This window comes from Candoia aspera, chromosome 2, assembly GCF_035149785.1.
Source record: "Candoia aspera isolate rCanAsp1 chromosome 2, rCanAsp1.hap2, whole genome shotgun sequence".
Lineage (NCBI taxonomy): Eukaryota > Metazoa > Chordata > Lepidosauria > Squamata > Boidae > Candoia > Candoia aspera.
In genome coordinates, this window is record NC_086154.1 from 5,689,197 (window position 1) to 5,703,035 (window position 13,839).

A 13,839-nucleotide genomic window follows, 5' to 3' on the forward strand; every position below is an offset into this window, starting at 1 on the left:
TGATTAAGGCGGGATAAAAACAAAAACAAAAAAAGCTCAAATCCTTTCATCCAGGGTTTTCTGCAAAAGAAAGCTGATGGTGATGCTATGGGATCTCAGGTCCAAGCGTCCACAACGCGGCGCTTTTCCTGCCAGGGCTGCTACAGGAATAATTGTTTTTTTCCTGAACATGCACACCATGGATAAATTTTGGAACTTTTTGATACCTCGCTCGCCCCTCCTCCTTGAAAAGTTATTTCCAAGCTAAAAAGCCGGGCTAAATGCTACTTTTTCTTGGGAGGCTGATTTCTTTCTTGATTGCAGGGTGCTACTAGCACATTTTTTTAGCAATAAGTCAAAATAAAATAGTGCTCAAATATCCAACTTTTACTCACACTGCAAATCTTTATTTCAAATGGCGAGAATGAATTCCCTTTACACAAAAAAGGGGGGCAGAAGAGGAGAAGAGCCCCTCTCTCAAAAGCGTCCCCCCACAGCTAAATCATTCTTGCTCCTAAGCCTCCCACCCACCCACCCTTCCTTCTCTCTCTCTGATCTTCCACCAGCCCCTGCAGGAGCAGTACTGCGGTCTTTGAGAGATCATTCAAGAGACTGCCGAGGCTTGGGACGGAGCAAAGCTTGTGCGCGGGCCGTCTCTCTCTCGAGAACCCAGATGAATTTCCCTCCAGTTTACTTCTGCAACAATCCTGTTAGGCAGAGTATTTCTCCAGCAGGGAACACATTCTGAAAGGGGGCAGCTCTGAATTAAGGTATAGCTTAAAACTGAGACAGCCCTGACTTTACTATAGTTGTTGGGGTAGGTTGGCAGTATACAAATTTAACAAATAATAATATTATCGCCAAACTGGGCTGGAGAGCAGCATGGAGGAGCTGGGGGCGGGGCTTCAGGGCAAGCCAACAGAGGGGAAAAAATGAGGGAGGCATCCATGATGGTTTGGTGTCTGGGGAGGTGAGAAGGATCTGGCAGGCAAACCTAAAGAGAAAACGGGGGTGCAAAACAGAACAGAAGGCATTTCCGTCCAGGACTTTGCTACATGCTAAGGTTCTTCGGATGTTTCTTCTATTGTCATCAGTGCCTTTCTTTGAAAGGGTGTTCCTGACCTCTTGGGACTGCGCCCATGACATTCTCCCAACATTTCGGATGTGCCCCTCCTGACCCCAAGCAATCAGAAACCCCAAAGGACAGACAGTGGAGAAGGGGTAGGAACGGGGCCCCAGAGGCATTTGTGGCTCTCCCTGCGGTCACTGGCCAATATCGCCCCTTCATCCTCTAAAGCAGCATTTCTCAACCTTGGGAACTTTAAGATGTGTGGACTTCAAGTCCCAGAATTCTCCCGTGGCTGGCTGGTGAATTCTGGGAGTTGAAGTCCACACATTTTAAAGTTCCCAAGATTGAGAAATGCTGATCTAAAGCCAAGACCTGTAGGCAGCCAGACTGGATTTACATCCCAGCCCAGGAGCTTCCTCTGACTTTTCTTCAGTCGCCATCTCTTCATCTTGTTTCAAACCTTAAGACGTATTTCACAGAACACGCTGAATTAAGCTTAAACAGAATTGGGCCGGTGCATTAAGCAACTCTGCCATTTGTCTTAGCTTGCGTATCAAGCAGGCCTTCACCTTAAATCAGGTATTTATTTGTTTTGACATAGCAGCTATGTGAGCACAGCCACCTTGTTTTGTTAGCCTGGGTCTACCATAGTGGGTGAACCCAGTGTTGCTGCCTGCTAAACACCCAGAGCAGTTAAAAAGCTTGTGAACATTCCAGTACAACTGCAAACACCCCATCAGTTCAGCTGCAGTCCAACTAGCTCAGCCAGAGCCAGGAAGAGGTACAGGCACCATCTTCACATGAACAAAGCACTGTGTGGAAGTCTTTCTTCTGCTCCCATCTCTCTTCACAGCATTGCTTCAGGCCGCAGAGAAAACACAGCTCAAGGCAAAGATGAATTCAACATGGCGGAACTGTCAACTGAGGCACGTCAAACTGAGCTGGAGGAACAAAAGACATCTAGTTTTGTTCCCAGGTGAGGACAACCCAGGAGGTCAAGGTCCAACCTGGTTGGTCAAAGTCACGCTGCTGTGCCTCCAAGCCGGAGTGTGACTCTGACCAACCAGGATGGACCTTGACTTTCTTCTCAGGATCAGTTGTCCCAAAAATGCAAGCTCAAAACTAACAAGGGTTTTATTTAGGTGGTGGAATAAAAAAGTGTTTTGGCTTGGCAAGATGAAAAACAGGAAGACATGGAGAAGGCAGAGGTAACTGAAATGTTTCTTGGGGAGCTACAACTTCATACTAAGGAGGTCAAGGAGCCTTCTTTGTCTCTATGGTCACCAGGAGCTGAACTTGATTCTGTGCCCCAAAACTTATTTAATTTCAATTGACATGAGACCAGAAAAAGAAGGGCTGAACAGAGGCAAACATCACACTCATCTGTTATTTCTTAAGCCTGCAAAAAAGAAGCAAGCCCTTCAAAATCTGGGCACGTCCCTCCATCCCTGAATATGCTGCAGGGACCCGTGGTCATGAGAGAGAAACTCTCCCCTCCCTCTGCAGCTCCAGCATCCAATTCAACCTGGCCAAAACCGGCAGGTGTTTTGCTGCAAAAGGGAGAAAAAAGAGGAAGCTCACATCCCAGTTGCACAACGGGAGACCTTCTGCTCCCTTCCAAAGGGCCATCTCCCTGAGATGAATTCCTGGGTAAGTTCCTCACTTCTCTCCTGGACTTCTCTTTTCCTCTTCCCTCCAGCCCTAAATACAGCACCACCACCATAGATGGCTTTTCTGGGTGGCCTCCAGGCCAGCCATCTCCTCCCCTCTCCTTCCAGGTCCCCATCTCCCCCACCCAGTCCTTCCTCAGAGGAGATCCTCCATTTCTGGGGCCAGCTAATGGGCAAGGAAGGCAAAGTTGGAGCTAAATCTTCACTGCAGAGCAGCTGATTGGAAGGGCTCCAACATGAGGGGCTACAGGCAGCCCATACTACTTTCATGGCCCTCCCGGAAACATTTTGAGCCTGGACTGACCCCCATTCCCACCGACATGCTTGCTAGTGTTGTTCTCAGATACATTTCACAGCCTGACTTGATTCTCATGTGCAAAATATAAAAATCAAACAATGGTAATAATTCAACTCACGAGGAGGGTCACTCCTGGGAACATCTCTATTTGAATCTTAGGTTGTATAAAGAGAGGAAAAAAAGAGGAAGAAAACCTTGTTAGAAGACAACCACAGGGGAAACCAATCAATGACAGGAAGGTGTTACGTTTTAATGAGCTCACTTTGTCAGAGGCACACATGAAAGCAGGTGCCTTTTAATAAAATGTGTTAATCTGAAAAGGTGCTCCCAGTGTCTGGGGAAAAAACAGGACTTTAATGCCCTCTGAAAGGCAGGCAGGGTTGGGACTGAATCTCCAGGGGGTGCAGTTCCAAGGGGAGAAGCAACTACAGAGACGGCATGCTTCCTGGGTCCAACCAAATGATACTGCTCATGCACCAGAACCCAAAGCATGCCAACCTCACTCAGAACATGGAAACAGATCTAGCAAAGATCATCCAATTTCTCCATGTATAGGAGGGAGAAGGATACAGCCTTGTATCCTTGGAGGGAAAAGCAGCAGCCGGGAGAGGAGGAGGATTTTCATTGAAATCCTTCTCTGCTGCTCTTTGACCAAAGCCTTTGAAAGGGACGGAACCACGATGCCTCTTCCCAACCAGAAGGCAGGATGGTCCGAACCGCAGACTCAGCCGAGTCGAGACTGGAGTCCCAGCAAGAGGCCGAGATTTCGGATGCTCCCAAAGAGGGCTGGGAAAACAGGGAAAAGGGAGCCCAGAAGAAGCTCCCCAAAGGGGGGGACTGGGGAGGAGTCTCCCCCTCTCCCTTCACAGCCACCCGGCAAAGGTGGGACACTTACTGAGAAATACCAGGATCAAAGCAATCACAGACACCAGGAGAAGAGCAGCCACGACACAGCCGATGATGATGATGAGCCCCAGGTTGGATTCTGGAGCTGAATTGGGAGAAAGAGCAAATGATGCAATGGAAACCACAAAATCTCTACTTATTGGAGGACAGACCTCAAACAGGCAGAAAAGTAAGGAATCTACTAAGTTGAAAAATGTCAGGTGTCTTTACGTCATAGGAGATGTCAACGATTTCACTCCACACATTCTGTGGATCTATTCACTCCAAATAATTGATTTATGAAGGGGCATCCCATCCCAGCTACTCAGACTTTACAGACAAAAAACGCCTGTCTTTTCCTTACAAATCTATCTCTGCTCCGCAGGACAAGAGACATGTGCCATAAATTGTCTGTCCTCGGATGCACGCCCAGGCTGGAGATGGAACGGCCAGTCGGGCCACTGAAGCCAGCCCCCTTCTCAGTGTGTGCAGAGCGCCTCAGAGATGACCTTGGAGAAACTATGCAGAGACAGTACGACGACATGTGCAAAAACATGCTTTAAACCCAGGAAACACAGACCAGCTCCACCTGACTCCGTGGGGCATAAGAGGGAGAGAAGAGAAAGCGTAAGATTCTGTTACTATAACCCCTCTTAATAAAGTTCATTTCCAGTCATTTTGTGGACTCCTGATTGGGTCAGTCTTGAAGGGCTGACAAGTGGAGGAATCTAAATTAAAGCATCCCAGAGAGACAGATGGCCAGCCTGTGCTCCAATACAACGAAAGGAAGCCCCCCACCCCTCTGGATAATCGGTTGCACTGAGCAGTTGCTCTTAGCATTAGAATGCTTTTTTCTAACAAACTGGAATCTGCCTTCGTGCAGCTTAAATCCCCTGTTCCAGATCCTGCACTCTGGAACGAGAGAGAACATATTTTGACCTTCCAAGTGACATCAGCTCCATCATCTTTTCTCAAGGTTAAACACGTTCAGCTCTTCCTGTCTTTCTTCATACAGGTAGTCCTCAGTCAGTGACCACAATTGGGACAGCAACTTCATTGCTAAGCGCCGCAGTCGCTAAGCAGAAATTCACACGACTGCAACGGGCTTACAACTTCACTTTCTCTTTGGTCATTAAGCTAAACATCATGTGACCGTGACTTACAATTTTACTTCCGCTTTCTCTCTTAACTATGCTTGTTGCAAGCCAGTTGCAAAGCATGCAAATAGCAATCACGTGACTGCGGGATGCCGCAACAGTTGTAAATGTGAGGACTGGTCATAAAGCTGTATTTTTTACACTGTCGTAACTTCGGACAGTCACTAAACAAGAATTCAAGTTCTCTGAATTCTCCTTGAGCTTTGGTGCCCAGAACCGGACACTGTACTTGAGGCATAAAACAGAATAGAGTGAAATGATTACTTTCCATGCTTTGGAAATCATATTTCAGTTGATGTGACCTAAAATAGTCTTTGCCTTCACTGAAGGGTCATCACACCACTGCCACAAATTCATTTTACAATCAAGTCCTACTCCAAAATCTCTTTAGCAAGTTCTATTACCAAGCCAGGAATCACCCATCAGGTATCTGCGCATTTAATTTCTGCTTCCTACATGAAGAACTTTGCACTTGTTTCATTCTGCTACTTTCAGTCCATTTCTCTAGTCTTTCAAAATCATTTTCAATGTTATGGCTGTCTTCTAGGAAAGTGCTTCTCAACCTTGGCAACTTTAAGAGGTGTGGGCTTCAACTCCCAGAATCCCAGAAGATTTGAAGTCCATGCCTCTTAAAGTGGCTTAAGATTGAGAAACGCTGTTCTAGGGTACTGGGTACTTTTTAATTTTTAACCAAAATACCATGAAAAATGCAGGTCGGCTTATCCACAGGTGGCACAATTTCATGGTATTTTGATTTTAAAAGTGAGGGTCAGCTTATCTGCGGATGGCCTTAACCAAGAATATATACAATAACTCCAAGCAAGTTGTATGGACTGTCCAGTGAAGATCCACAAACTGTAAAAGGGAATAATGCCAAAATAAGTTAATATCTGGGCACATTTTAGCTCCCCAAATTCTCCAGCCTGAGAAAGAAGCCAAAACTTTTCCCTCCCTGCAATTTCTCACCTTTCAGGGCCACTGACAGAGCCTTCGGCAGGGCATCGTGTTCCACATGACACCTGTATTGGTACTTCTTCTGGGGATCAACCTGGATGCTGAGCAAGGTATAGTAAGTCTTGTCTGAGTTGGGGGCCAAAGGCCCCCGCAGGGTCTCATGTTCCAAAATCTCCCCATCCCTCCTCCAGGTGGCATCGAGTTCCTTGGGGTAGAAGCCGTACACCTGGCAGGTGAGGGTCTCCACGTCATCGGCCTCTGACTTGCTGCTCACCGTCACCACTGGGGGCTCTGCAAAAAAAGGGGGGCTTTGAGGTCAAAGCAGCGCCTCCCCACAGATCAGCATGAAGGGTGCGTCACATGCACAGTCAGAGCTAGGAGTCTGCAAACACCTCCAAGCTGCTTTGAACAGCTTCTTTCAGCCAGAAAAAACAGCAATAAAAGCATTTTTATTTAATATGCAGATATTCTAAGTGCAATACAAGCAAACAGGAGAACTCACCAAAGTCTTCCAAGAGCGTTGTATATTACTGAGTGCTCCCCCACTCCAAGAGACAATTCCATGCAAAGGGAAACCAAGGCGGCAGAGGAGGAAAGCCCAGCTGCCTTGATGCTACCTGTATTGCTACATGGGAATGACCTTGGGAGATGGGGAGAAGAGCCACAGCCAAGGGAATGGTTAGAAAAATGGCAACTCAGTCCACAACAGGAGTGTGGGCAGAGCAAGTGTCTAAGAAGCAAACCTCCCTAGTTTCTGGGGGTGTAAAGGGAGCAGGGGAGAAATGTACTTTCAGACTTGCAAGATTCTGTTAATGGAACCTTACAATAAAGTAGAATTAGCTCTTCTGGCCATGCTTCCTGTCTGGGCTCCCTCGCAAGGTTGACACTGCCTTTCTACTTCTAGAGACTGATTTTTTTAAAGCACCAGAGAGCGTGAAAAGCAGGCGACAGCAACAGGCTGCAGCCAGTCTGCTCTTGGCTGACCATTACAGGCAGAAAACAAGCCAGCTGGATTGTCCTGCCTGTTTTTTGCCAGCAAGCAAGGAAAAGGGTGTGTTTGCGGGATCTGAGCTTGCATAGGAAACACTTGCAACACTTAAGCTGTGCGTGGATTGAGAGATGCAGCGCCCACCGCTCTCTCCCTGGCCACCGCTCCATACCTTTCCTCAAGAATCTCCCCGATCCGTACCGATGGTCCTTCTCCAGCAACTCAGTGCAGGTGCTCTCCAGGTAGCTCTTGAAGCGCTGATGGATGGCAGTTTCCGTGTCCCACATCCGCATGATTACCTGGGCTTCTTTGTCGGCTGCTGTCCAAGAGGCGGTGTTCATGTCGAAGCTAAGGAAGTCCCGCCCGTCGTAGCCGTATTGCCAGCGCCCGCTCCTGCTTCCGTCTTCCCACACTTCACAGGATATCATCATCTGTACCATGTGAAACTCTGAAAGAAGCATCCCCGAAGTTAGGGGGGGAAAGCTCTCTAAGAAATCAGGGAAAACCACTCCCTGCTGGGGCGCCAGACTCCATGGCTGCCAAGGCCGAGAAAGCAAGAAAGACGTGGATTCCAGGAAGGGGTCTTGGAGACCAGTTGGGGTCAAGACAGAATCTTGAACCCTGTAAGACAAACTTGCCAGCCTCTAACTTACTATAAACAAGGCTGGGGAATTCCTCGTATAGAGTCCAAGATTCCTTAGTTAAGACAGGGTCTCTTGGAGGTGCTTTTCCCACATCTCCCAGTACTGGGGTGAAATCTGAGATCCCTTTCAGATAACTCGCCCCCAAGTTTCCCACAGTCTCTCACAGCCATACGACAGGTGAAAACGGTATTATTTCTTATAGCAACAGAAAACAGGTAAAGAATCAGCTGGAGCAAACTGGCTTTCCTCTCTTTGCTCTTGGGGGGGCAGGTGGGGGACAACCATTTTAGGGGAAAATAGGAAGGCAGGCAGGCAGGCTAGCTACGCATTTTCCGCAGACTAGATAGTTAGCAAGTGAGCCCTGAAACAATACAGCTTCTTGAAGGTGCCCCAACAGGTGGCCTCCCACAGACCCACCACCTGCTCCAAAGCACCTTCTTGGCTTTAAGAAGGCAGCACATCCCCCCGTGCCAACTCTCTGTGAAGAAGCCACCCATGGCAGCCATTTGGTGAGAGTGCTCACAACACACAGGCCAATCTCCAAGTTTTTACTCATTCATTTAGAAGAGACATGTGCGCTCTCTTGTATACACTGAACGAAGCTAACGCCATGTTTAACCAGTGCATGAACTTTTGGTATAAAAAACAGTAAGATGCACAGCATGGCACAGGCTGCATCTGGGAAGGCACAGGGGGGTAATGCCAGGTGCAGAGATACTGAGGAGTTCCCAGCTGTGGCGTTTCACTGATAAGCTAGTTTCTCACACATTTTGCTTTGTGCATGGTTATAAAAGCTTTACAAACCAGCCGCTTGGCACGGACATGCCACGGCAGAACAGAGCACTGCAAGGGTTGTTTTCCAGGGACTGCACATGCCAGAGTTGCAAATCTATACACAATGCTTTATTGCAGCACACACTGAGCCCAACAACAGGGTACTGCTAGGACCTGCAAGTTGCTGTTGCCACGTCATTTCATCTTTACCACGCAGTCCTTTACGCTCAGTCTTTTAATACTTAGTGCACACAAACGTTTCAAGGTCTAGAAGGTGGCACAGAACGCTTGCCTCGTCCAAAAGTACTCGCACTAGTCGGGCTGAGGAGCTGCCTCAGTGTGGCTGCTTCCTTCTAGTTGCTTCTGAGCTCCCAGCACAGCTCCAAGCAGGATATCCTGCCCCCCACATTCTGTGGTCCTGGCAGCTGAATGACAGCCCTCTTGCCTGCTTGGAGGAGCTGCCAATCTTCAGGTGCGCCACTTCCCACTTCCTCCTCTGTATGTCGTTTGCTATCAGCTTGCCCTCTACACACACACCCTTCCCTTCCTCAGTCTTAATGTCTGTTTTGATAAGATGAGAGCCTGGGTGGGGTGAGGCTTCAGCACACCCCTGAAATTGCTAGGGCGTGGCTTACTTATGACAGGCAGCTGGACGCTGGTTAGTAACGCTGAGGGAAATGGATGATTGTATGAGGGAAATGGGTTGGGAGGTCTTTCTGCCGCCTTTTCGAACTTCACTCCCTCACAAGCATACGTACCTGTTGCACGTCGCAATGAGCATTGTGTGTTTTCCCTTGTAAGAATTCACATTCACTTTTAATAAAGTTAGTTCTGATCACACTGGCTTTTAGTGCCTATTTCCTGGGGACCTCATGAGGACATAGCATTTTTGCTTTTTCCAAGAGCACCCTCTAAAGGGCGATCTGGGGAAACACCACCACTCCCCTAACAGCTCTGAACATCTTACCCAGATACAATAAAAATGAGCACAGAAACATAAAGCTTGGGCCAGTAAGTCTGTTTTTAGCCCTCTCCTAAACTGTCCAAAGCATGGAACTTCCCATAAAAATAAACACTGTCTGCTGGCCTCCCACGCTGTCTCCCTAACCCCACACCTTTTTTTGCACACGCACAAGGGTGGCCCAGTGTTCCGTTCACATTCCAAATGCTTCTCTGTGGCTCTGCCATCTTTTAATTTCAGGCCCGAGCACACAAGGGCTCTGCAAGAGAAGGACACGGCCCTGAGACAGCCAGGGCACCAGCAACCAGCTTGTTGTGGACCAATCAGTCAAATTCACGAGGAGGGCAGGAAGAACCGAAGGGAAACTGAGCTTTCCCCTCGGTCTCCATGCCCTGCAGGACAGCCTCCATGTCCCTCCCAGTCCTCACTCACCTCCGCTTTGGTTATAGCGTTTCTGGAGCATCTGCACGTTCTCCTGGAAGTCCTTCTCGTCTTTTTGCAAAATCCGGGTGTACCTGTTGCAGAATTGAGGCTCTTTCTCCTCCAGCATACTCATCCAGGAAACCCGAGGATGCACCTTCTTGCTGTGGCTTTCATAGCGAGCGATGAGCTGGTCGTCCACATATCCCACAGCTGAGAAGTTCGGCAGCCCCGGACCAGCCTTGGACACGGAAATGTAGCTCACACGGATTAAGTGGGAGGAGGAGCCTAGGAAGGAACAGAGAGCAGGGAGGAGTCGGGGGGGCTTGGAAACAGGTTGCAGAGCAAAACTGACTCCACAGAGGGTTGAAGTGTGGGGTGCAATGAGGGACCTTCGCACCGCCCAAGCTATACATTTTGAACTAAATGCACAGATTGCAAAAAGCCAATCCAGCTCCTCTGACTTTCTTTCTGAGTAATCAGCCCTGCTGAGACTGAGTCAGGGCACATGGGGGTCCTCCATGAACTTAGCCTGGAAGGAACACTTGAACTTGGAGTACTGGCTGGGGGTGCTTCAAGGGCTCTTTGACCATTTCCAAAGCAGATGCCACAGGGCAGAAACCCAGTGACCAAGCCCACATTGACTAAAATGTTCCAAACCCCACACCCAGCACAACATTCCTTACAATCCTGAGCCCCCTTCCAAAGCAGGCCCTGATATACAGATGTTCATCACCACTTTCTCTCTGAACTTTAGTGGCCCCATCTGGGAACCAGAAGGAAAGACAGGCAGAGAAGGCACATTGTGGGTCCCATCTCTGAAAGAATGTCATCTGGCGGGGCCCAGGAGGAGGGCCTTCTCTGCCATGGCCCCTGCCCTGTGGAACACTCTTCCCCCAGAGGTGAGGCAGGCTCCCTCTCTCCTGGCCTTCCAGAAAGGGGTGAAAGGGGCTGCCATCTCACATGGGGTGTGAAGAGGGGTAACCAACCCTGGGGCTGGGTAGCACCCTAAAGACGTATTAATGTTTCCTACTGCAGATTAAGGTTGCTCTGGTGACTAATCATTTTGGCCAGGTGAAGAGGTTGAATTTGATTGTCTCCTTTTCACGTGTTAATGACTGCATCACGTGGGGGGGGAGGAATCTGCCCAGACTTGTTTCAGTTCCTTTTTTCCTTTTGTGCAGGCATGTAGTAGAGCCAGGCTGCTCTCATTGAGAGCCAAGCCCTTTAAATATGTTTTGCTTTCTGTAAATAAATTATTTTTATAGAAATGCCTGGTGTGTGACTTTTCTGATCTCTTCTGGGCCAAAGGCTTTCCCAGCAATCTGCCAACAAGACGCTCCCTGGAAATTAAGAACTTTTCACCATCTACCTCTTGGAACATATTATTTATTAAGAAGATCATTTTTATTGTATTGTTTTATTTATTGTATTGTTTTATTTACTGTATTTTAACTAACGTTTTATTCCTATTTTATGTAAACCACCCAGAATGGTTCTCTGAGTGAGATGGGCAGTGAATAAATTTGATAGGTATGTTCCCTGCCTTGAGTTATTTATAAAAATAATAAAGGCAGGATAAAAAAATATGAAAAATAAAATAAAATAAATAAAACTAACTAACTAACTAACCTTGGAAGTTGAGATGCTGCTGCAGGCAGAGGCTGTAATTACTTTTTTTTTTTAATGCAAACAATTGGATGTGCAGCAAGGGTGGCCAGCATCAAGGCCAGCATCTGCAGATGGACTCGCATACGGATGCTGCACAAAACAAATCGTGGGCAGCTTGAAAAGCCAAACCTGACACGCTCCTGCCACCATGGCCGTCCAAAGTCACAGCAGGCCAGCCCCAAAGCTTATTTTTTTTAAAAATGGCAAAGTGCATTCAAATCACAGGACAGTTTGATTGTGAACTCTGGAGCCAGACCTGGAAGACGGGTGGCCTTTCTAAGAACCTCAATAACTTCCTCTCAAGTCAGCCTAAGCAATGGGCAGCGGGGGTGGCACGCTTCGCTCGTCCCCGTTATTTAGGGAAAGCAGCAAACAGAGCCCGCATCGAGAAGCTTCCCATAATAGCAACCTCCCTTCCTGCCCTGCCTTTTAAAAAAAAAATGATCTTAAAACGTTTAAAGAATAAAATAACTGACTACATAAAAGTAGAAATAAGAAGAGACATCCTGGTTCGAAAGTAAAATATCGCTACATCGCATTTTCAATCGTCACAAAATGCAGAATCCATTATTTCATTTACTGATTCCTTCCCTGCAAACCGCGCCTTCAGGAGTGTCCGGGTGGGGGTGGCTGCAGAAACGTCAAGACGCACGTAAGGAGGACGGAGCTTTGGTCGCGGGTTGTGCCCGCCATCTTGATTTTGGGGCCCCCTCGCCGCCCCCCCCAGTTGAGCCTGAGCTGTCTAAAGCAAGCTGCCGCCCGCTGCTCTCAACGGAGCAGATGCGCGCCCCGCCACCGCGCCCCACGGGAGGCACTCGGCGGCAGGTACTCACCGCTGCCCTCCAACAGGCAGAAGGCGGCGGCCCCGAGCAGCCCGAGCAGCCACCGACGCGGCCGCATCGGCCCGGCTCCCGCGGCTGCTGCCGCAGACCTCGCCCGGCTCGGAGAGGAACTGGCCCCGGCTGGAGTGGGGATCGCACCGCGGGCGCCCGGAACACTGGAAGCAGCCCTCCGAAAGTGCGCAGGAGTGAGGGGTGGGGTTGGAGGGGGCGTGGCCGACGCTGCGCGAGGGGGAACCGCTTTGCGATAAGAGCGGGCGGGGGGCAGAAGAAATAGCGCCGTCCGCGTTCACACGAGACGGGCAGGCGGGTCAAGGCAGGCAAGCGGTGGCATTGGCGGAACACACTAAGCAGGCTTAGTGTCGATCTCGCTTTTGCGGCTTAGCGTTTGGCCAGATGAGGACTTAGTGTCTTTTGTGGACAGAGAAGGAGGGGATTAACGTAGTAACCGAGTTAAGCTGGTTTTTAAAGGCAGTCAGTGGATCTTGGCCTCCAAGGCCGCCTTGCCTACCAACCGGCTGCCCGGCGACGCTTGAATTCCTGACTTTTTGAAGCCCAACGCGCAGGGATATTTTTCTTACCGGTTTTAAGTTTTCTCTCAGCCCTATGCCTCCGGTTTGAAAATAAATTAAATCTGACTTTTTTATCCCCTTTCGTCCCCGGAGTAAGTCTAACCTATTTCTCCTGCCGTGCTGGCAGGGTGCAATAGGCCTTGTAGTCCAAAATATATAAGAAGATCGATCAATCTATCTACTGTTTGCCCCAAAACAGGGTAGGCTTAACCTCAATCACCACAGGAAGTGGGAGAATTCCTAGCAAAAACCTGGTGATTGTAGATCTACAAGAAAGAGGGTCCTCCCGTTGAAAGTAAGGATGCCCCAAACCAGGGCAAAACAGCAGCTTTTAAAGTTTTATTCAGGAAGCAGTTTCCCACACCCTCATGCGCAATAGCTGATCACGCATTCTTCACATGTAAGCTTATAGCTAAATATTGGTATCGTGCGCTGGCCACGCTCCCTTTAGGTAATCTCTGACTTTCACCTTCATTTACATTCTGGTCTCCACCATTGGGGTGTGATTTTTAGCATGTTAGTGAACCCCTAAGTTACAATGGGTTAACCTGTGGTCTTGTTGCCAGGGTAACCCGAGCCTGTTCTGTGGTCTCTGAATACCTAGAAACCCACGTTCCTGGCTTCCAAGTTCAGCAAGCCTTCCTTTCTTTGCTAAACCGCTTCCTCTCGAAACTTCAGCCACATGCGCCTTGAGGGAAGAGTTTTGTCAGCATGGCTATTTCTACATGCGTTTACACTGGGCCTCAGCGAGCAATTCACAACGCCCCTGCCAGGCTGTTTGTACACAGACCATATCCAGTTTTCCCGTCCTTCTCTATCATCTATCTGTCTGTCTGTCTGTCTGTCTCTATCAATCAATCACACAGTATTTGTATGGTTGCCCATCTCACAAGAGCGTGACTCTGGGCAGCATACAATAGCCAATTAAAAAAGAAAACCAATAACTACATAAATCATT

General features: G+C 48.6%; 1 protein-coding gene across 4 annotated transcripts in view; it reads right to left on the reverse strand.

The window, feature by feature from the left end:
• LOC134491988 (major histocompatibility complex class I-related gene protein-like) overlaps window positions 1-12,469 on the reverse strand; it is a 41,688-nt gene extending 29,219 nt beyond the window's left edge. The window contains exons 1-7 of one of the 4 annotated variants that reach the window (XM_063296104.1): window positions 12,304-12,469; window positions 9,812-10,087; window positions 7,173-7,448; window positions 6,025-6,303; window positions 3,912-4,007; window positions 3,135-3,170; window positions 526-1,989 (exon numbers count right to left, since the gene is read on the reverse strand). In XM_063296104.1, the coding sequence (XP_063152174.1) occupies window positions 1,949-1,989; window positions 3,135-3,170; window positions 3,912-4,007; window positions 6,025-6,303; window positions 7,173-7,448; window positions 9,812-10,087; window positions 12,304-12,370 (1,071 nt within the window). In that variant the 5' untranslated portion in view covers window positions 12,371-12,469 and the 3' untranslated portion in view covers window positions 526-1,948. Of the gene's footprint in view, window positions 1-525; window positions 1,990-2,841; window positions 3,171-3,911; window positions 4,008-6,024; window positions 6,304-7,172; window positions 7,449-9,811; window positions 10,088-12,303 lie in introns of those variants that run through there. The other 3 variants (XM_063296103.1, XM_063296102.1, XM_063296105.1) reach the window with 3 other exon arrangements.
• Between the last annotated feature and the right edge of the window lie 1,370 nt (window positions 12,470-13,839).